The sequence below is a fragment of the Cynara cardunculus genome (genome assembly GCF_001531365.2).
Source record: "Cynara cardunculus var. scolymus isolate 2C chromosome LG 15, CcrdV1, whole genome shotgun sequence".
NCBI lineage: Eukaryota > Viridiplantae > Streptophyta > Magnoliopsida > Asterales > Asteraceae > Cynara > Cynara cardunculus.
The window spans coordinates 19,059,323-19,080,931 of NC_037542.1; the positions used below are offsets into that span (position 1 = coordinate 19,059,323).

General features: G+C 35.8%; 3 protein-coding genes across 5 annotated transcripts in view; 1 reads left to right on the top strand and 2 right to left on the bottom strand.

The window, feature by feature from the left end:
* LOC112527715 (probable serine/threonine-protein kinase PBL19) overlaps positions 1–2,461 on the top strand; it is a 6,770-nt gene extending 4,309 nt beyond the window's left edge. Inside the window, exons 3-4 of the mRNA XM_025138491.1 lie at positions 1,343–1,465; positions 1,892–2,461. Of these exons, the coding sequence (XP_024994259.1) occupies positions 1,343–1,465; positions 1,892–2,302 (534 nt within the window). The 3' untranslated portion in view covers positions 2,303–2,461. The remainder of the gene's footprint in view (positions 1–1,342; positions 1,466–1,891) is intronic.
* A 981-nt stretch (positions 2,462–3,442) lies between these two features.
* LOC112527915 (beta-amylase 3, chloroplastic) lies at positions 3,443–5,573 on the bottom strand. Its single transcript, XM_025138767.1, has 4 exons — positions 5,020–5,573; positions 4,724–4,934; positions 4,522–4,632; positions 3,443–4,423 (listed from the first exon to the last, which is right to left on the bottom strand). The coding sequence occupies exons 1-4, from the start codon at positions 5,571–5,573 to the stop codon at positions 3,629–3,631; spliced, it is 1,671 nt and encodes a 556-aa protein (XP_024994535.1). The 3' UTR covers positions 3,443–3,628.
* Positions 5,574–12,276: 6,703 nt separating this feature from the next.
* Positions 12,277–21,609, bottom strand: part of LOC112527539 — a 46,983-nt gene continuing 37,650 nt past the window's right edge. For 2 of the 3 annotated variants that reach the window (XM_025138239.1, XM_025138238.1), the window contains 17 exons: positions 20,665–21,372; positions 20,463–20,536; positions 20,032–20,380; positions 19,847–19,945; positions 19,618–19,773; positions 19,008–19,189; positions 18,383–18,904; positions 18,030–18,207; positions 17,804–17,940; positions 17,275–17,401; positions 16,835–17,056; positions 16,397–16,756; positions 15,240–15,398; positions 14,821–15,105; positions 14,363–14,712; positions 13,749–13,857; positions 12,277–12,824 (listed from right to left, as the gene is read on the bottom strand). In XM_025138239.1, the coding sequence (XP_024994007.1) occupies positions 12,465–12,824; positions 13,749–13,857; positions 14,363–14,712; positions 14,821–15,105; positions 15,240–15,398; positions 16,397–16,756; positions 16,835–17,056; positions 17,275–17,401; positions 17,804–17,940; positions 18,030–18,207; positions 18,383–18,904; positions 19,008–19,189; positions 19,618–19,773; positions 19,847–19,945; positions 20,032–20,380; positions 20,463–20,536; positions 20,665–21,372 (4,377 nt within the window). In that variant the 3' untranslated portion in view covers positions 12,277–12,464. The remainder of the gene's footprint in view (positions 12,825–13,748; positions 13,858–14,362; positions 14,713–14,820; positions 15,106–15,239; positions 15,399–16,396; positions 16,757–16,834; positions 17,057–17,274; positions 17,402–17,803; positions 17,941–18,029; positions 18,208–18,382; positions 18,905–19,007; positions 19,190–19,617; positions 19,774–19,846; positions 19,946–20,031; positions 20,381–20,462; positions 20,537–20,664; positions 21,373–21,609) is intronic. The other variant, XM_025138240.1, reaches the window with a different exon arrangement.

A 21,609-nucleotide genomic window follows, 5' to 3' on the forward strand; every position in this document is an offset into this window, starting at 1 on the left:
ACCTCAATTCGTGTATTATTTCCCAACTTGACTGAGTGAGAAAAACTCACATCCAAGTTGGTAAATTTCTCCATGTCTCCGCACATATGGTTTGAGCAACCTGAATCCAAGAACCAAACATTGTTCTTCTTTGTTTCCTCGAGTTGTGCCATGAGCATCATCTCATCCTCCTYGTCGAACTCTGCGTAGTTTGCYTCCCTCCATGTTGGGCATTCATATTGGAAATGACCCAATTTGTGGCACTTGTAACACTCGGTGGTTGCTCGGTTATATGATTGTCTTCCTCGGCCCCGTCCTCTTCCTCTAAAGCTTGATCTTCCTCGAYCTCGARCCCYCGTGCCTTCATCGAAGTGGACCTTTAGRACTTGCTCTTCTTCCTTGTCATGTTTTTTGAAYTTCTGCTCATGAACTACCAGCGTGCTTTGTAGTTCGTCTATCGACATCTTCTCGATGTCTCTGGACTCTTCAATGGATACCACCACGAACATATACTTCTCTGTGAGGGTCCGCAAAATCTTTTCAACTATCTTGACATCGGGCATCGTTTCTCCATTGCTCCTCATCTGATTCGAGATCGTCAAGACTCTAGCAAAATACTCCGTAATCGTCTCACTGGATTTCATTTCAAGGACTTCGAAATCTCTTCGTAATTTCTGCAGTAGTGACTTCTTAACTCGTTCATTCCCTTCGAACCTCTTCTTCATGGAATCCCACACGGTTTTCGCTGTACGTCTATCAAGAATCTGTTCAAACGTTACCCTATCAATCGCTTGATAGAGGTAGTGTTTCACTTGTTGATCCTTAACACGGGCCTCTTCCAGTCGCTTCTTCTGTCCCTCGTTGAGAACAATACCAGGTGAGGGTTCTTCAAAACCGGGGTCGATCAGGTTCCATAGTCTCTTCGCTTTCAAAAGGTTCTCCATCATCTCACTCCAGTGCTCATAGTGTCCGTCAAAATGGGGCACCTTCAGCTTCTCCTCACTCATTTTCTATTCTCGGTTTTGATCGATCAGCTCTGATACCAGATTGTTAGAAGAAAAATCAAGAAACAGAGACCAAAATTCGATGGCTTTTTATTGCTGCAAAGAGGGCCTTTAAATAGCCACAGCTACAACTAAAGCAAGCTAAGGAGAATCAAAAACAGAAAAGGAAAACTTCTAAGCTCCTAAAGAATAGGATTATTCAACAAACAGAAAAGACCAAGTAAAAGTACGTGCACTGCACTTTTACTTCTTCAAGCACTTACCGGGTAAGCATTTGGGTTAACGGCCCGGCCCCTTAGACATGTCTTTGATTGCTATACGTTGACGTTTAGTTTGTTTGCAATGTTTGAATTTGAAAGGTGATATATCGCGATTTCAAGTCATCGAATGTGCTATTGGATGAAAAATTCAACGCGAAGCTTTCCGACTTGGGTCTTGCTAGAGAAGGTCCACAAGGGGACTGTACACATGTTTCTACATTGGTAAGTTATATATACCGGGGCTTAATCATTTGAGAATTCCAAAATTTGCGAGATTCGTGAGAACTTCTATTTTAAGGTTTGTGTAACATGATATCTTTTCATCTAAACTATAGTATTTAATATATTGATTAACATATATTTATTTCATAATGTGTTTGTTTCATATCTATTCGATGGTCATTGTGAAACCTTTTTTATGTATATTTGTTTCACAAACACACCAAAAAGGTTCACATGTGAAACACACACATTGTGAAACAAATATATGTTAATTGATATTCTAAATCCTAGTATTAGATAAAAATATTATATGAAATAGCACATGATGCACTAGTTCTCAAGGTTATTATAATTTCATGAGTTCTCAAAAAAAGGTCTACTGTTGTATGAAATATATGTTAATCGATATTCTACTGTTATTTTCAGCCTGTCGGGACATATGGATATGCTGCTCCAGAATACATCGAAACCGGTCATCTTAAATCGAAAAGTGACGTATGGAGTTTCGGGGTTGTACTCTTTGAGGTCCTAACGGGCCGGCCGACTGTAGATAGAAAACTACCGAAAGCTGAACAAAAGCTTATCGAATGGGTGAAACAGTTCCCTCCTAATAGCAGAAAGTTTTGGATGGTCATGGATCGGCGTTTAAACAACCAATATTCTCTCGACGCTGCTCGAAGCATTGCAAAATTGGCCGTTAGCTGCCTCTACAAGAACCCGAATGATCGACCAACAATGAGCCAGATTGTCAAGGGCTTGAAAAACACGATTAAGGAGTCCGAAAGCGGACTTATTGTACCTGAGAAACGGAGTCCTGTTTCTAAGTCATCTACCTGAATTAAGAATGGTTCATGACTGCTTTGTTTTCCTAATGAAATGTTTCTACTGTGCATCTAACACTTGTACCCTGTGCATCAGAGCTTGTTCCATGTGCATTCATTTCTTAGATGGCAGGATTAGAACCCGGTTTTATTTCATCATTCCCTTGTCTTTATCCACCACGCCACGGGCCTTTTCCAGTCAGAATTTTGATGGATATATGTTTTGGGGATGAGGGATCGGAAGTCCCAATGATGAAAATACGAGATCTAATCGCCCATTGACGAATACAAAAACAAAGATGGATCGAATCTAACGAGCACGATAAAATGGTCAGTCACAAAAGTGAAACACATGCAACAACATGGCAATAATAACGATAAGTAACACAACACGGTACAAAGACTTGGGTGTTTTTGTTATCGGTGTGACAAAGGCTTCGTATGGCAAAATAACGACAAAATAGCCAGTAAACTAGCTAGCTAGCTGTGTTAGTTGGTAGCTAATAAGCTAGCCATTAGCCGATAAACGAGTTAGTCATGTTTGTTATAAAATAGTTGATAAATTAGACGACAATTTAAAAAGACTTGAAAGGAAATATGTTGAAAAACTAATTGGAAAAAAATATTAATTATGGACATAATTAGAAATAAATGAGAAAAACCCGTAATTAGGGCTCTTATTAAAACACTACTACAAGTAAGACTTAGCTTATGGACTTACCAAACGGGATTTGTTCAGTAAGCTCAAAAGATAAATTGGTTTATTAATGTCAAACATGATTAATTATAAGGGATATGTTTTTTTCAGTTATTTTTTTTCCATTAAGCTCTATATGAATTAACTTGCCCATATACTTAACGAATATAAATCGTTATTTGTTTCTTGTGGTTAACAAAACTATCTGAATGATTTAAATGATTAAAAAACTCTCATGATATAGTACAAAATGAAATATAATTGTTTACAACAAAATTTGGGTGCTTAATGATTAACGGAAACCCATGATACAAAATCCTTCAGAATGTTTTAAAACCATTAAGAGACAATTTTTTTTTTGTCAAACAAAATTCATCTTTTAATTATTCAAATGATGTCTTTTAATGAAACTATCAAGAAATAAACAAACAATAGAATCTATCTATATATCAATTAATTAACATGACGAGGATCTGTATAATTAAACGAATAGAGGAACGACAATATACAACTTTTATTACATGATGTATGAAAAATAATAATACACTTTTTCAATCATATTTCTTCCTTAATTATTTTTCTTGCTCTAAATTTCCTCATTTTTAAAACTATATATATATATATATATATTGTACGTATATATATTTACACCAATATAATCTCCTTATCCTCCTTTAACTTTTTCATCTTGTGGTCAACAAACCGGACATAAAGATCCGTCGTGCTCGAGTCACTTTCCGGCAACATCACCCTTCCACCTTCCGACATGCTTCTCACGAAATTCACCAGCTGCCGCCAGTTCTCCGCCTCAAACAACCGCTTGTTCAGTCTCAAAAAGGTGAATGCACATAACCCGTTGCCTGAATCCGATCTACTCGTGGCCAGAACTTGCCCGTAAGCTCCACCGTCGTATCTTTCCAATGCGTTTTCTCCCGCCAGTTCAATTCCAGCATCCCTGACCGCCAACTTGACCTGCCGGACTAGCCCTTCCGGCGAGCAATTCGCATGTTGTGGCTGCTCGCCGTCTTTCATTTCCATACACGTGAAGTTGAAAACGACACTGTGTTTCGCCAACATCCTCGCAATGGGTAGATACCCGTCGGAATTTCTTGTGTTATAGTATCCGGCGGTTAACTCGGCCGCATGAGACCTAGTTTTGTAGTGCCAATGGATTCCGGCAACTTTTCCTGAAAGCTTTGCTCCGGTTCCCCGGAATATGCTGTCGGCGGATCCTAAGATTCTGTCACCGTGTTCCAGTAGCTTCCCGGAATACCATTCCATGAAGAAACGGCCGTAGTCGGTGTCCCATGTCCCCTCTCTACGGAAGAATCCTGTGTCCTCCGGGAACTGGTTGTACTGGCCGGAATCATGTGGCCCACTTTTTCCCCAATCTTTCCGGCCATTTTCATCTGCCACAGCTTCCAGTGATGCTTTCATATACTATATAAACATATAAATCAACAAACAAGTAAGAAAAAACCTTCTAAAAATGGAAAATTAGGGTTAGGGTTCATCTTTGACTAAAATCAATTAATTACCTTATCATAGCATTGAAATTCTCCTATTCCTGGAAACCTCCATGTCCCATTACTTTCTGGATAAGATGGATACCTCAACTCCCCACAAGGACCCAAACCCACTTGAATTTCCTGCACATTTAAAATGAATTTATAATCTTTTTTAATATATTATTATGAAATTAATTAAAGATTGAAAATTTATATAATACATATATCTTACCACAATAACATCTCCCAGGTAATTCTTGAATCTTTGTTGGAAACTTCTCATGTAATCGGCATAAACTTGAATCGGAGTTCTTCCCCGGAGCACCGGCAAGGCGTCACAACCTAACGAGATGTATTCAGGGTTTCTCCGGCCAGATCTATCGGTGTACACAAGATCAGGGTTTCTGCTGATTTCTTCAAGAACCCATGGCGGTAATGGAATGCTATACAATATTCAAAACAAAATTGAAATATTATAATCTGTAATTAATGAATATAATTAAGTAATTACTGATGATTAATTAATACCTGCAAGAGTCTCCAACATTGCCTCCACACTGATGAAAAGACATAACAGCTTGGAGTTTTAATCCATGTTTTTGAACCATGTTCACAAGTTCAACGTACCCTTCCCAATTATACCTCAATGGTCCAACTTTTTCGACCAAACCCCACCAAACATCAACCATTACACCTTCCACTCCTGCAGTTTTCAACGCCATCAGACTCGCGTTCAACGCCTTCGGTTTGTTCAAGTGGCCGCCTATCGTCACCGTGTCCAGCGGCAACATCACGTAGACCGGGACCCTCGAGTTGTTGTTGTTGTTTCCGGTCTGGTGGCCGCTCGATAAAGCATGAAACCTCTCTTTCTGTCCATTATACCCTTGTTCGAAGGGGGATACGATAGTCATTTCGCGTGTCGATTGAGCATGATCTTGTATTGAATTTTTGACTTTCAAACGACATGATGAAGGCTTGAACTGTGCAAAACAAAGAGTGGTGGAGAAATCATCGAGGGTTTTGAGAGTCTTGATGTCTTTTAAGTAAAGAAAAGAAGTAGAAGAACGAAGAGTCAAAGCCATTTTTGTGTAAATTTTGAAAGAAAATGAAGAGCTGAATGATGAATGTGGGTATGAAGAAAGGGTGTTTTTATAAAGAGGGATTTTGATGGAAAACAATATTTGTGGGGTCATTTTTTTAGGAAAAAAGTGCAAGAAACTATCAAAATTAGTTGGCCAAGAGACGTGTGGATCGACACAATTTCATTAACTGGTTTTTATTTCTGAATATTAGAAATTTTTATTTTTAAAAAATAAAAATAAAAATAAAAATAAAAATAATAACTGATGATAGAAATTATTAAGCCATTTAACGTGTTATACATACATGTCTTATAAATACTCTCTCCATTAAGCCACTTCGATATTATAATCCATGTTGTATTATATATGCATTTACTGGTTGTACGTAATACAAACATATCATAATTAAACATGTCTAGATATTTTATAGATGCAATTATAGAATATTCCATGTTCAAGCATTATATATATATATATATATGTGTGTTTGAATGCCATATATATATATATATATAGAATAGATCTTTGGGATATTTATTGAAATTGTTGTGACCTTATCTATTCAGCCATGATCCACAAATGTAATTAATCATGCAACATATATTGTTTGTATTATATTAGCATGCACAATTCAATGAACCTTTTGCCAATAATTAAGTCGAGATACATGTATAATATTACAGTTAAAAGCATCAATAATTGGTTTACAGAATTTGTAAGGACAAATGATTCTGACTATATAACTGGTCGTTTATTTAACTTTTATCGAGTAAGAGGTTACCGACAAGAAACATCACTTTTACTTACCTTATAGTGTTGTAACATTCTTGTACATTAAAACTGATTATTGGTCTGGTAAGCGTTTTAAATAGAGTAACAATTATTGGGTAAGAGTCATTTTTCTCACTTCACAGGTAAGATTCTAAGTCAATGGTTTTTCGCGAATTTCGAAACAGCTTGTGATGTAGTTTTCATGCTTGCGTGGACTTTGTTATCGCTTTTTTGTTTTGGTTGGTGGATATTTACACCTTATCTTCTCTTCATTTTCTCTACCACAAACCATTTTAAGGGATTTATTTATATTTCATTTTTCATATATATATTTATATTATTTTCCAATAACTTCTATGAAATTTATTCAAACGTAAAACACAATGTAGATATAAATTAATGCAACCAACCATTCCGTCTTACGATACAAATATAACACACACACACACATATATATATATAGGGGCTGGTTCAAATAGAAACCAACCATATGGTACAAACTATGTGAACCGATCTTGATCGTTCATTTTATCATCAAACGGTTATTATTAAATGAGATTAAATAAACAATAATTTAATTAATGTATTAATTGATATGTGTATGAACAATTGTTCAAAGGGTAAATTGGTCAAACGGTCATTATTAAATGAGTATTAAAAAATAATCAATTAATCATTAAATTAATTGGGCTGCTTATGAACAATTGTTCACAGGGTATTTTGGTAATAAATACTCACGCATCGTGAACCCGATATTCTCCAGCCGATTTGTAACCTACGATCGATTATGAACATATTCACAACTCATGTTCACATGTCGGCCGTATGCTCGTGTGAACAGCATCTGTGTCTTGCAATGTAAACACTATGTTCATATGTTCATATATGTTCACATGTCGGCCCTATGTTCGTGTGAACAGCATCTGTGTCTTACAATGTAAACACTATTTTCATATGGTGTGATGTTTTTCAATGTCATACCGTATGACATCGTCACGGGTTCGTGTRAACAACGATTGTGTCTTTCAATGAAAATAAGTTGTTCATATGGTGAACATATATGAACATAGACTGCAAGAGATGCACATATATGAACATTTTCAAAATCAAGGATCGTTGTGCATGTGTGTAGATATGAACATAGACTGCAAGAGATGCACATATATGAACATTTTCAAAATCAAGGATCGTTGTGCATGTGTGCAGATACGAACATAGACTGCAAGCGTTTATCGTCTTCATTATTCTGACATTCTTTTAAAATAGGATTCTCCAAGTATCTTGAACGAAATGAAAATCTTGTACACTTAGACAACCAATTTCAATATATGTATACAATCAATTGAAATGAATACCATGAACATGAAATAATAAAGAAATCATAAAAATCTCATGAACAATTAGATGTATCTTTTAAGATTTGTAACTCCCAATTAATTATTGGGGGTTACAAAAAGGTTGAATTAYCAAAYTRCYCTTATCATTAATTTATAATTTAGATTTGAACCTAAAGTGAAGAAAGAATGTGATTGGTCAAGATCGGTTTCTATAGTTTGTACCATATGGTTGGTTTATATTTGAACCAACCTCTATATATATATATATATATATATATATATATATATATTTTCAGTGCAGGTTGAGTTGGAGTAAATGAAAATTCGTTCCCATTTTTAATTATTGTCTGAACCAAACAGCCCAATTTAGAAATACTGTATTAATTCTTTATAATATGTTAAATATATTTGACTGTATATAACGTAATGAATACGAAATATTTGAGAAAATAAACGAGGAATAATTGAATGGCTAGAATTTGCAACATTACGTGGAAATCAGATTATTTTTATTAAAATTTGGTCACGAATGGTTGTTTTTTAAGAAAATATGACACTTTTTCCGAATAGTGATAAAATGGGGTATGTTAAGTTCTCACATGGTGGGCAGTCGACTGGTCACCGTTCGTTCCAAGTTATTCACACCCACATGTTTTTAATAGGCTTAATTACACTTTATTTGTGTGTGGCTTTTATTCACAACAAAACTTAGGGGGTTGTAATTGACAAATACATAAACTTAAAGGTGTGTCTCGTAAGATTTGTAGTATAAGTAGACAAGGTTTAATTTGTCAATCAAAATGTCGGATACAACTCTTACAAGAAGAGGATAAGTAAGTTTTTTTTTTTTTAATTAATCTGGATATCTAACTTGTTATGCAAGACGATTAGTTTCAGAATGACTACCTGCTTTACGGGTAGCACGGAGTTATTACATTTTAACCTTCATGGCTTTCCAGGGGATTTTTATTCCTTCTTGGATTTAAACTTGAAACCTCCAGATACTTTTGATCTTTGAAGCTATTATCTCAAGATATTGTTTGACATGATTTTGGAGTTCTCAAATGATTAAGCCCTTAGGGGGTTAATCATTTGAGAATTCCATATATTGTGATAACCGTGGAACTATTACCTTAATGTGTTGTTTCATATTTTTTTCTCATTTAATGCTAGCCTTCAATGTATTGATAACATGTATTTGTTTCACAATATGTTTTGCTTCTTATGTATGCGTTTCACAATGTGAAACTTTTTACGTGTATGTTTTTTCATAAAGAGGCTAAAAGGTTCACACTGTGAAACAAATATATGTTAAACAAACATATTGTGAAATAAATATATGTTAATCGATATTATAAACCCCTAGTCATAGATGGAAAAAAAAATCATATGAAATATCACATGATGCACTAGTCCTCAAGTATCACATGTAATTGACTATATAAAAGGGTGTTCTTGTGTTTTCCTAAAATGAAGGTATTCTCGTTTGAACATTTCCCTATATATAAAAATGTAAAAAAAGTTTACAAAAATTAACAAACGAATCTTTGAGAATTTGGTCATGTTGAACATCACAAAGATTTCTTGATAGAACTTCTTGAGTTTTGACAAAAAGAATTCCTTAAAAACTAATATCATTGAAACAACTTTTCTAAATATACAATGTGGATGTAAAAAGTAAAAACCATCTAAAACTTGTCACATACTATTTTGTTAAAAATGGCAAATTGCATTAAAAAAATAACGTATTTTAACCTGATTTTTATTTTGAGTAACGTACTTTTAAAAATTTTATTTTGATACCCAAAATGTAATGTTTTAAACATTTAAGTATCCGGATAACCAGTTGAAGATTAATTTTAGATTAAAAAAATCTATGTCACTAACCACATAAGCAAATAATACTGAGTTGCATACTACATCACTCGCCACAACATGATAACCGGTTAATGCTTCAACCAGTTACCCGGGTACTTAAAAGTTTAAAACTTTACATCTTAGCTACCAAAATGAAAGTTCTAAAAATACGTCATTCAAAATATGAATCAAGTTAAAGTACGTTATTTTTTCATGCAATTTACCCTTTGTTAAAACATTACTTTGTTTTTTTCATTTGGGCTTCAAATGTCAGAAGTGTCTAAAAATCCCAGATTCGAATCCAAGGAGGAATAAAAATCCCCTTGTGACGGAGGTTCAAATGCGATGACTCTGGGCTACCAGAAAGCGGCTGGTCGTCCTGGAATTAGTCGACTGACATAGCGAGTTGGATATCTAGGTTAATAATAATAATAAAAACATGCTAGCCAAGTACATTACACATACCATCTTGATAAAAAAAGGTGCTGATCTTTTGACATGTTTGTGACTAGATATATTTTGTTTTCCAAAACTTGACACCCAAAAAAGTACAATAATGTCAATTTAAACATATACAAATATTTTGATAAATGGTCCCCTAAATTGGCATCTACAATTTTCATTTTGCTTTTCAAAACTTGTGGTCATCTCTCTACCAAGTCATGAACGCTTTAAGTTCATATAACCTATCTATTCACGACCTTTTATTTCGTGATCTAACTTTGAAATATCACTATAACGCATGTGCGGATGGTACAGGGACCGAAAGTGTAACTTTCAGACAGGAGAATCAATAATGGTTTAAAAACTTTACACTTGAAATTCGATTCACACTAAATATATGTACTGTTTATTTGTATCTTGAGTTTATACTCAAAGACCTGATATTGGATTTGTTATATATAAAATGAACTTTTACATGGATGCTATGAAGTATGAACTGGTTAGTTTGTAGAAAAGAAACTGTATATGATTATACTGATTATGCGTCATTGATATTGTTTTTTAAAGAGAAACAAAGGAAAAGGATATACGTATTTATAATTTCTTTGATATAACATTGATTTGATGCATTAAATGGAACTATTAAGAGGGCTCGATCAAAACAACCCTCTCTATCTACAACAAAATTAATTGTATAAAACAATTTATATAGTTATAACTGTCTAAAATTTGGTTCATAATTATCTGAATATTGTTTTGAGACTTGCCCAACCGAAATATGCATCATAAAACGTCATTGAAGGGCATCTTGTATCAGTTATGTGTAAATGACTACTAATATGTCTTTCTTTTACTCGATTAGGTATTAATTGAGTTAGAGACCACTAACGTCAAGAACATTAATCCAGTTTTAAAGTGATTAATATTTAGTGATGGTTTTTGACCATCAATTGATTTTGAAATGTGTATATATGGATGTATACACAAATGAACAAGAGTAGTTTTTGGCTTTTCATCTAAACCACATGTTAAACAAAGTAAGAAAAATGAATATTAGTGTATAGTATTTACTTCTTACAAAAATGTGAGAACACTTTTTGCTGTAATCAATCACATGTGATACTAAATTGGAAAGACGGGCGACTTTTGGCACGACCTAGGTTGCGGGCCAAACCGTCCGCACATCACCAAGTGTCCTCATGTGTATTATCACATGCATAAGAATGTTCTTGCATTTTCGTAAAAATAAAGGTATTCTCGTTTGAACCTCCACCTATATATATGTATGCGTAGACGAATGATCATGTGAGAATAGAAGTTAAGGTGAGAAGTGTAAGAAAAAATCTAGACCCTTGATCACTTTTAATCTCAACCCCATCCCATGAATTGCGCTTCTCATATGAGTTGATCCAGCATACCTCATTAGGGATGATGTTCAACTAGAATTGATCCAAGGGTGAATATTTCTTCTTACCCTTCTCATTATAACTTTCATTCTCACTGAAACTCAACCCTGTATGTATATATGTATGTATGGAGAAGTGAATTATTGATTAATGTGATAGATCGATGATGAAAGAAATAATAAACCAAAATATCTCGCTACTTTTGTAATCATTCGAAGAATAAAAATATAAAAAGAACTCGAGGAATGAAAATATCATGTATAATAGATATTTTGATGGCAAGATACTATTCATAGTTGCTATCACTTGTAAAGTGCTACTGATATTTGGGTTGATTTTTAATATTAGTATTGCCATAATAAGATCACGTGTAGGAACGTATAGGATATAGGATTTGAATCTGAATTGTATGTACATATACATACATTGAATCTGAATTGTATGTACGTATATATGTATGTATATATGTGAAAACTTAAAAAAGAAAAAGTTACAATATATAAAATAAGAATGGACAAAATATATGAAACTTGTTTGATGCTTTAGGAGATAATTAAGTTTTATTTTAAGGATATATTGGTAAAATATAAGTTCGTTTCACCTTGTTCCACAATATTTTTTTGGAATGATGTTTCAGACTATAACTGAACTAATCCCGACAGATTGTGACGGCATAAAATCAACCTTGAAAAACTCAGTGGCCACAATAATCGTGTACACTTGAAATATAACTGTTGACAGATGAGATATTCCTGCCCCATCTCCCAAGGGCCTCATCCGTTACACAACCCTTTTGAAACAATGATCGCTATTTTGTATTGTCCTGTTCAGTATACCAAATGCACCCCTAAGGTGCGTTTGATACGCTAAACATGGATCAATGTTTGGGCAAGTTTTTCTCTTCTCATTTACCAAAATGATGTTAAAACAACTCATAAACCAGATTTATACGATATACCCTTACATTATTCTCTGCTTTAAATCCGATTCCCTTTCCTGGACAAAATTCGCCTCTAAAACTCAAACAGCAGCAAGCAGACACAGTTTTCTTGTTTACATAAACAGTGAAATGGATATCAATGACCACGCACTGACGATGATGACGCTTCTGACGTACGAGAGGAGTCATCCATCACTCTCATAGGCTTCCATCCTGCTTCCTCCCTCGGCTGCCGTAACGCTACAAAATGAAGGGCCGGACTGCACACTTGATAAACGCAACAAGTCCAAGGGTACGACTCTGGTGCAGACCACACCTGCTCTTCTTCAAATGTCGTTTCCTCGCCAATTGATTCCGCAATGCAGTAGACAACATTGGGTTCTGGCTCTGTAAAACTGGAAATGGCAACACAACCAACAGAAACATAGCCTTCTGGAGGTCGTGGTCGCCAAATCGATACCGGACTCATGTAATCATCAGCACAGTTTCTCCAAACCTGCAGGAAAAGAGCCATGCTTACACTAATAACCAGAAAGAAAAAAAAGGAAAATAATAATAAGAGCATTTCACAGTCAATGTCACCACATAAAAAAGGAACATTCTTTCTATTTGTGAAACATATGATTTCACCATTTGTGAACTTACTCAGATTTTTATGTCAATGATCTAATTAAAGGTTCCTACAATTGAGTAGTCATTTGAAAAGCAATAGCATATGTTTATATCTCGAAATTCAAAGATTTACACTCTATTATTACAATCCGATAATTGACAACAATATAGTCTTCAGTCTAATGAAATACACAAATAATAATGTTGTATTTTTATCGGTATGGCTTTAAGAATCAAATACAGGAAATGAATATATTTGTACGTTCAATATGTGTTGGTATTATAAATCATTTATTGCGATGATTCTACACATTGTTCAATAAAAAATGTTTTGACTATTGGTAAAAAGGCTTCTTCATAAGAATAAGTTACAGAAAACTTGGGAACTGAAATCATAACAAAACTAAAATCAGATGTTCATTCTCCATAAGAACTAGTTTAGGTTAGTTTAGGTTTCCATTCTATACCGTTCTTTCTCCTTTCCTGTGACTTTACATAAGATGTGGATTATCATTAATCGACAAGCGAATAGTTGAATAATGTGCATGGGCCCACAAAACAAAACTGAAATTTAACAACGATACAGATGCAAAAGTGGACCTAGTGCTGGAGAATGACGATAAAGGGGACATTAATATCTCATTTGAATCATATCTACACGGCGTTAATGGCAAATAAGAGAGCCGAATTGCATGGATGCTAGTTATGTTAGCTTCTTGTTCCCTAATGAATATACGAAAAAGCAGGTGGCAAGGAAGTCTAAAATAGTACTGGGTTTGATGTTGCAAGTGTTCACAAAAACTCTTACCAAATCATAGCCCAAAGGGAGTGCAAATAGTCTGTCTGTGTTCTGATATACTGCAGCAACATTTGGCGGATGGGTTCCAATACGAGCTATATCCCCAACTGAGATATACCTGGAAGATGCATTTGTGGATATTTAATATATGGGTGTGTATATATATACCAAGCATCTCATATATGAAGATATGCTGAAATTGAACAGCTTAAGCCGATCCATGAAAATCTGCAGATGCAGTGAAACTTTGTAGGCCTAAGGAAAAAGATATTTATTTTCCTAAAAGCAGCTACTAGAATTCAGCCTTCTTATTAGACAATAAAAACACCGCTTGAAAATTTGGACAATTATCTCTGCTGATGCAATTGAAAATTTGGAAGAAATCATAGTTTTGAATTGTCCAAAAGAAATGGCTTACACATGGATGTCCTTGAATTCAAATAAGTTAATAGAAGATCCAAAATTTGTTGTCGTGAGTGGACATGATAATTAACCTATGTTATTGGCTTTTCTTTTGTTCTAAATTTTGCATCAATAGCGTTGAATCATTCTTCAACAAATATGAATCTTTGTGATAGAGAACAATAATGCTTATGTTAGTCAGGACAAGATTTAGAACATACCCTTCTGGGCAGATTGGCCGCCAGATGCTGCATATTCCTCTATCTTCTACAACCTGACCAAGAGAAAAGCAAGATAGCGTGATCCATGTAACATCTTTGCAAACAAACAGCGAAAATAGACAAACTACGGTTGAGATGTTTACATTCTTTGTGCGGTGCCCTTTCAATTCTTGATCGCTGGTCCAGACTTTCACAAAGTTGATAACATATTTAACAAAACTGCCCTTATCAGAAGTAGACCTTGGGGACAAGAAATCTCTCGACTTTAAGATGGATTTGTTCTGATTACGAGAGTTCCTCCAATCAGTCTCGTTCCAAGCGAAAGACACATGCTTCTGGCTAGAAGGGACCTGCAGATGAAGGGCACAACATGCCATGAGTTGATGGCCCCACGTATGTTATACTTAAATAAACAGTGGTATATGGAGTCAGAAGGTGAACTGAGGCAGTATATTAACCTTCAGTATTAGGCTTTTCAAGCTAGACTGATAAGCTTTCCACATCTTACGCACCACCAAGCATATCCTAACAGCTTGGGGATCTCTTCCCTCAGATTCTTCTTCAGTACTACACTTGATGACCCGGACAAAGTTCTCTGCTCTTTTGAAGTTTCTGAGATGAAGGATTAAATGAGAAGGTCTTGGATTACCAGCTTTTGCCAACTCCAGTGCCATGAGATCTTCCCATGGCACATCCCACATGATTTTACATGGTTTTTTATCCATCTTCTCGGGAGCCAGACACTGTGCATGTGGAATACACACCTCGTAAATATCATTGCATTTCAAAGTGGCAAGACTAACACTTAAAATTAGAGAAACTACAAGTACACGGGTTTGGAGAAAGGAAGAGTTACAACCAAGGATTCATCATATACCTGAAGCAACATGACTCGCTTGCTAGTTACCAAAACGATCCTGTGGTATGGAACAATGAAATGATCTTCATAGAGATCAGACCATGCAAATTTAGACGGCTCCTTAAATATGTCGGTACATCCGAACCGACGACTGGCTTCCGCAAGGTAAAGCATCATCTGAACAAAATAAAAGAAATATATATATAATTTCTCATGGAAACATATCTTAGACATATGACCTTCAAAATGAAGCCCAGTTTGTAGAAAAAACGAAGGCTTTCTAATCTCACGGGCATATCTATAGCAATAACCAATGTACCAACCAACTCACCACAATTCCTCTACTTTATTTTTTTGACGTACTCCTAAACGTAAGGCTACTAGTTATCATTACACTCATGGTAAAAAAAATCTTCATATCAAAAGAGATCATTGGCACTATATACCCATCGATCAAATTCAATATGCATGTTGATAAGATACTAAATAAATGGATTAGTAGTACAATATATTCGTACTAACTTCACATAAACATTAATGCTAAATATGAAAACCAAATCTTTCTTTTCAACAAAGAAAAGTATGAAGAAAATATAAAACAGAAAAGGGAAACAAATACTAGATGAAGTTCTTATCATCTGTCGGAGAAAAAAGGGTGAATGGATCTCCGGATTCGGAAATAAATTCAATTTGTTATGGTTAGAGCACTTAATTTAGTAATAGTTATTCTCCTGTATTAAACAAAAAATGGATCTTTCAAGAGAGACAATTGATTGGAGAACTTCCAACTTTTTAGCCAGAAAGTTTTGTGCTACAATACATAAACATTAAATTTTATATGGTTTTAATAATTCCCAAGTTTTTATCCTCACTCCACCTTTGAAGTGATACACTTGAAGTGTCTTTTAGAAAAAGATTATTTAATCAAGTATGCAAGCTTCTTTTCATACATAATGTACCACATGTAAAGAATGAGGCCAAAACTACTTTAAAATGATCAAAGCTCTTAGGTATAGGGTGTTCAATGCACTGCTGTACAACTCTGGGGGCAGGAACCACCGCTGCTTTTTGGTCAGCATATGGCTCTGCCCTCTGCACAAAGAACTAATAAAAATTTCAAATACTACACAAATAGTATATTGAAATTCTGAAGTAAGCCATGTTGTTTAACATACCTGCCCAACAGCTTCTCTCTCACAATACTCTCTAAGGACATTGTCAGCACGAATAGCCCGTGGATTTCTAATCCTGTGTATGATGGTCTTGTTATTTATAACTTCTAGGCACCTCGAACAACTTGCACCAATTCCATCGACAGTCAATGAAAAGAAATCCAGTGCTCCACTCACTGGTTGTACTACGAATCCAAGGAAGGCTCTCCCAAGTCCATGAGCAAGCCCAAGAAGACCATTCTGTCTGGCGCTTTCAACAGGTTTTCTCACTACGCCAGAAACCCCAAAAACAACACCTTGTGCAAGAGCTTCTGTCCCTTGTAAAAATCCATCCCCTACCCCCGTTATCCTTCTTGACCACACCTGGGACCATATTTTAGTATCAGATATAATTTCCATTGTGAAAAGTCTTCGACTAGAAAACCTTTGAGAAAAACAAACCTGCTTTGAGCGCAGTTGCAGAAACTGTCCATCTGTTGAGAGCTCAGCAAATCCTTTACTTAAAGAAGCCAATGTGGAGCTTGTCATACCCAACACATCCACAGAAAAAATTAAATGCAAGGGATTATGGATAAGATCTCTCCAGATGCGGTTACCAATGGCAGGAACAACAGAACTTTTTCTCATGTATCGGTCTCGGTGCATTACTTTCCTCAGGTGGAGCTGGAGATGAGATAGCTTTTATGAATGCCATTTGTATTCAAGTAAAATTTTGCACACTATTCAAAAACATAGCCGGACTAATTTTGACCTAATTCTCCTTGCAAAAAACTAAAAGTCGACTGAGACAAGCATGGCATTAGAGGGAACTTTAATAGGTAAATAAAAAAAAATGCCACTAAAATTAGAATGGTTCAATCCAAAGAGTTAAATTAGTTGACCTGAAGTTTAAATGCATTTCCAACTGCTGATAGTATGGGACTCCAGACACCTAGCACTCCATGAGGTCTTTGAGCTGGTGCAGTCTCCAAAGATAACTTTAGCCGAACTTCTGAAACATCTATCAGGCTGCAACCAGGAAAAAGATTGTGTTACCATTTGTTAATCTACCAATGTTCACAGAACACCCCTAACAAAGTAAAAAGAAGGATTCACTTGGAAAAGATTCTTTCCCATAAAACATACTCAAAACTCAAAAGCTATATATCTAATAGACATAATTTTTTAAGTATTGTGCAACATTTAACATCAAGATTGCTCATAACACATACATTGGAAAAAGATCCTTTCCCATAAAACATATTCAAAAGCTATGGGAAATTGACCAAATTAGCCATTTAGACGAACATCTTCACTTTTTAGACAACTTTTTCATGTTAGAACCAAAAATATTTTGCAAATGCCTCTTTCGTAACTTGTTAGCCAACTTTTTCATATTACAAAGAGATAAGCAAGGAAATAGGTTATTACTTGACATGTATCTCTGGATCAACTTGTGCCACACTTGAACTTTGGGGGATACGATCAAGTTGAAGATTCCGGAAGAACTCTACGAAAGCCCAGATTATTGGCTCATGAATGTTCAATGTCCAAGTTTTGTCAGTTACCTACAGTATTAACACCAAAAGTTCATTATGCATTGGAACCAGCTTCCATACGCAAGGCAGTTCAAAGACCACAAGAAACCACTCATTACCCGTATGTAGACATATGGGTAGACCTCTATACCATCAGGGTTCTCATTGCATATTGTAATAGTCATTTTGAAAACTGGATGATGCATATCAGAGGCTTCTTCAGGTGCCAAAAGGACAGGCATCAATGTCAAAGGAAGTTGATTGTCAAGCTGCAAATGACCTAGTATCAGCTTGAACCTGCCATTATTCAACAAGACACAAAACTTGCTCAATATGCTCGTGACATATTTTCTGATCAACAGACGGTCATATTGTGCTGCAAATTTATTCATCTATGGGAACGTAACCAAACAATTGAAAATACAATCACCATAAGGACGGTGCAGTTTTGATTGCAATGAGAAACTCTAACCTGCTTGTGGCCCCACTATCATAGCCAGTTGAATAAGATACAAAAACCCTTTCCAAGTAAAGGTAAGAGACCTCTTTTGGTCTATGGTCGACAAGAGACACCCCAACGACTCCGAATTCAACTATTAGCTCCAAAGGAGCTGCATTTTCCTGTTCTATGCTCGGCATGTTGGCGCTCCTCCAATTTTCAAAAGATGTCAAGGATCTACCAAGTCCATCTGATTGTGATCCTGATGTCCTGTCATCGACAAACCTAGCAACCTTGATATTACCCATTTCTACCACATGGAAGAGCAATCCCGTTCCTTCACCACATTCTAAACAAGCTCCAGACCTATCCATATCTAGTTTACATAGCGAAACCTGATTATTGATATGCACCTCAGTATCTATAAACTTTTCACCATATGGATCCACCCAGGAGAATTTGGTACTCGCACGAGGTTCTAATCGGATCCAAGCATCAGCACCAAAACCAGACTGGCGAATTCTTACAACTTTGCTACTTGTTCTGTTTTCAATCCTGTTAAAGATAAATTTTAAAAATAAGGCAGAAGTACAGAAATACCTGTGGCACCCTGAATTATTCTTCCTGTTGTAAAATACACAAAGTTTTTCATGGGTACCTAATGGGACCATCTTTTGGTCCACAACGGAATACAACAAGAAAGCGCGATCCCTCTTCATAACCTCGAATTTCGGTCCTCAAAATATCTTGAGTACCATCTTCCTTCTTCAAAACAATAAATATGGTGTCCTCCCTCACAATTTGAACCGGAAATGACCATTCTGTGCCTTCCGCTCGGACCTACCAAATAAATGTTATGTAAATAATATATTATAAAGAAAAGGCTTCAATCATTCACAAATTGAGGAAGCATTTGGATTTAGTATGTCATGACAAGAGAGATTAATTAGTCTGAATAAGAGTAAGAAAAGGAATTCTCGGTCCTATTTTTAGCTCCAGTTGAAGGTTGATAACCTCCAACGAAAAGTGGAGGTGTTGAGGCTGGAATAATGACATTCATAACAACACTTAATCTCTGATTATGCCATGAGCTTTTGTGATGGTCGGTTGTTGTTTGCGCATCATTTAATATTGTTGGCTAGTTTATCATGGAGATGTGATATGTTGGTGCATTCAGTAAGCAAGTAAAGTTACTTATATGTCAACAGAGTACATCCTTTAGAAAAGGTGTTCAATTATAAACCTGCATACAGAAGACCCCTACTCACCTGAAGTTTACTAGGTCCATCAGTCTCACGATAAACAAAGGGGACTCGTACATCAGATGATCGCAACAATTTTTGGGGATCTTCACTGCTTAGCTTCAAATATATGTCTCGACCAAGTCTATTGGTAAACGTCATAAATGGACGCACGGTGATCACCTAAGTTGGACAATGAAAAGATTAACTTCTGGAAAAATACAAACCAACTAAAACATCAAAATTTATCAGGAACCTTTGTTGGAACAGACTGATACGAGGTTGGTTTTGAAGATACGAAGAGAAGCATGCAGTTCTGATCAGCATCATAAGCAGAGATGCCCAATGAACCATCCTAAGAAAAACAAAGAGAAAAGGTACTTTCATAGAATTCATAGAAGAAAAGCAAATCACTGGTAGTTGGAGAATACATATTATTACCATGTCACCAAGTGGAGAAAGATCTCCAACAGCCCCAAAATGATCATTTCCATTGTCACTAATAGAAGCCGACAGGCCCCACAATTTGAAATTCAGAGCTGAAGCAATAGTATGGCCTTCATGAAATTCCTCCTCAGTAATCTCCTCTAGGATTACTTCATTTGTCTTTCTGGACTTGAAAGGGAGGGAGATGCTTCGTTTTGTTCTTTTTATGGACATATCAACAAGCCTAAAAGTAAGTGGTGGACATCTAGCAACTGTCAACCAATAGGGAGAATAGATTCTTAGGATCTTTGGTGCCAAAGGCCTTTCACTCTCATAGTTCTGTTCAAGAACTATATGAACAACCCTGCATATACCAACAACAGTGACACATGAGAAAGCAAAAGAAAAAGTAAGCCACGTAAAAAATATGAAGAATATGTTCAGACCTCCCAGAAACTGAACTTCTTAAGCCTAATGTTTTTGCTGGATCAACAGAGGGATGAGATAAGAGCACAGCCTCCTGCAAAAGACAACATAGTAAGGGAATTGCAACGACAACAAAAACATGTCAATTGGAGAATAAATGTTAGAAACAAAGGGTTGATTAAGAAAGAGGAAATGCAAATGAACCCAATTGTAATATCTCACATGTATTGGCAGCCACCCCCGTTGTGGAAGCAGTGAAAAGTACAAGGGGTTTCTAATGTCAGCATTCAGGACCTTCACAGTTTCTCCTGGAGCAAATACACCTCTAGAGCATGCAACAAAATGACCACTTGTTTGCATCTCAAGAACCGAAAATTCAGCCATCAGAGGAAGATAATTGGTAATAGAGAGAGGGGACTTCACTACAATACTCCAATCCTGAATAGGATCAGAAAGAATGTCCTTCGAGATCTCAGATGCTTGAATGGCCAAACAGAACCACATTCCATGTGACCTACTTGACGATGATCCGCTTATTTCAGAGCAGAATAGAAGTTCCTCAGATTCATTCAGATTTGAGACATGGATACCAGAAGTTTGTTTGGGTGTATTAACATCTTCTGACAACACATGCTTATCCATCACAGAGCTCCATGAATATTCCTTACGATCATTCAGAGCAGAAGGCCTCAATTGCAGAACATATAATCCAGAATGGACGAGTCCAAAAAGTGGAAGTGGAAGACTTTCTCCAGGTTTCAGTTCTCCAACAAAAATCTGTTTCTGTACATCCTGCGAAGTTCTTTTCCTGTTACGAATCCATCTCCTTTGTCTTGTGTGGTTTTCAAGCTTAACAGGACTAACAGACGTGTCCAGATGCCAATCATCAACCCATTGCCACCCCACTGGAAGAACTACACCAAAAGAATCCTGTACAATTGACAATTATTTTGACAACAGTAAAAAGATCAAATGACTTGTCAATGCAATTTGTTTATAGTATTTAGTTTTCAATGAAAATATCAAAGCTCCACAGAAGGCAGACGTTGGAAAACACTAGATCTTAGTCAACAGACCATAGTCACGATATTAGATTATGCAAACATTTGGCACTAGAAAATCAAATTCAGATGATCAGAACGGTGTTTTATTTTCTTAAACTGTAAC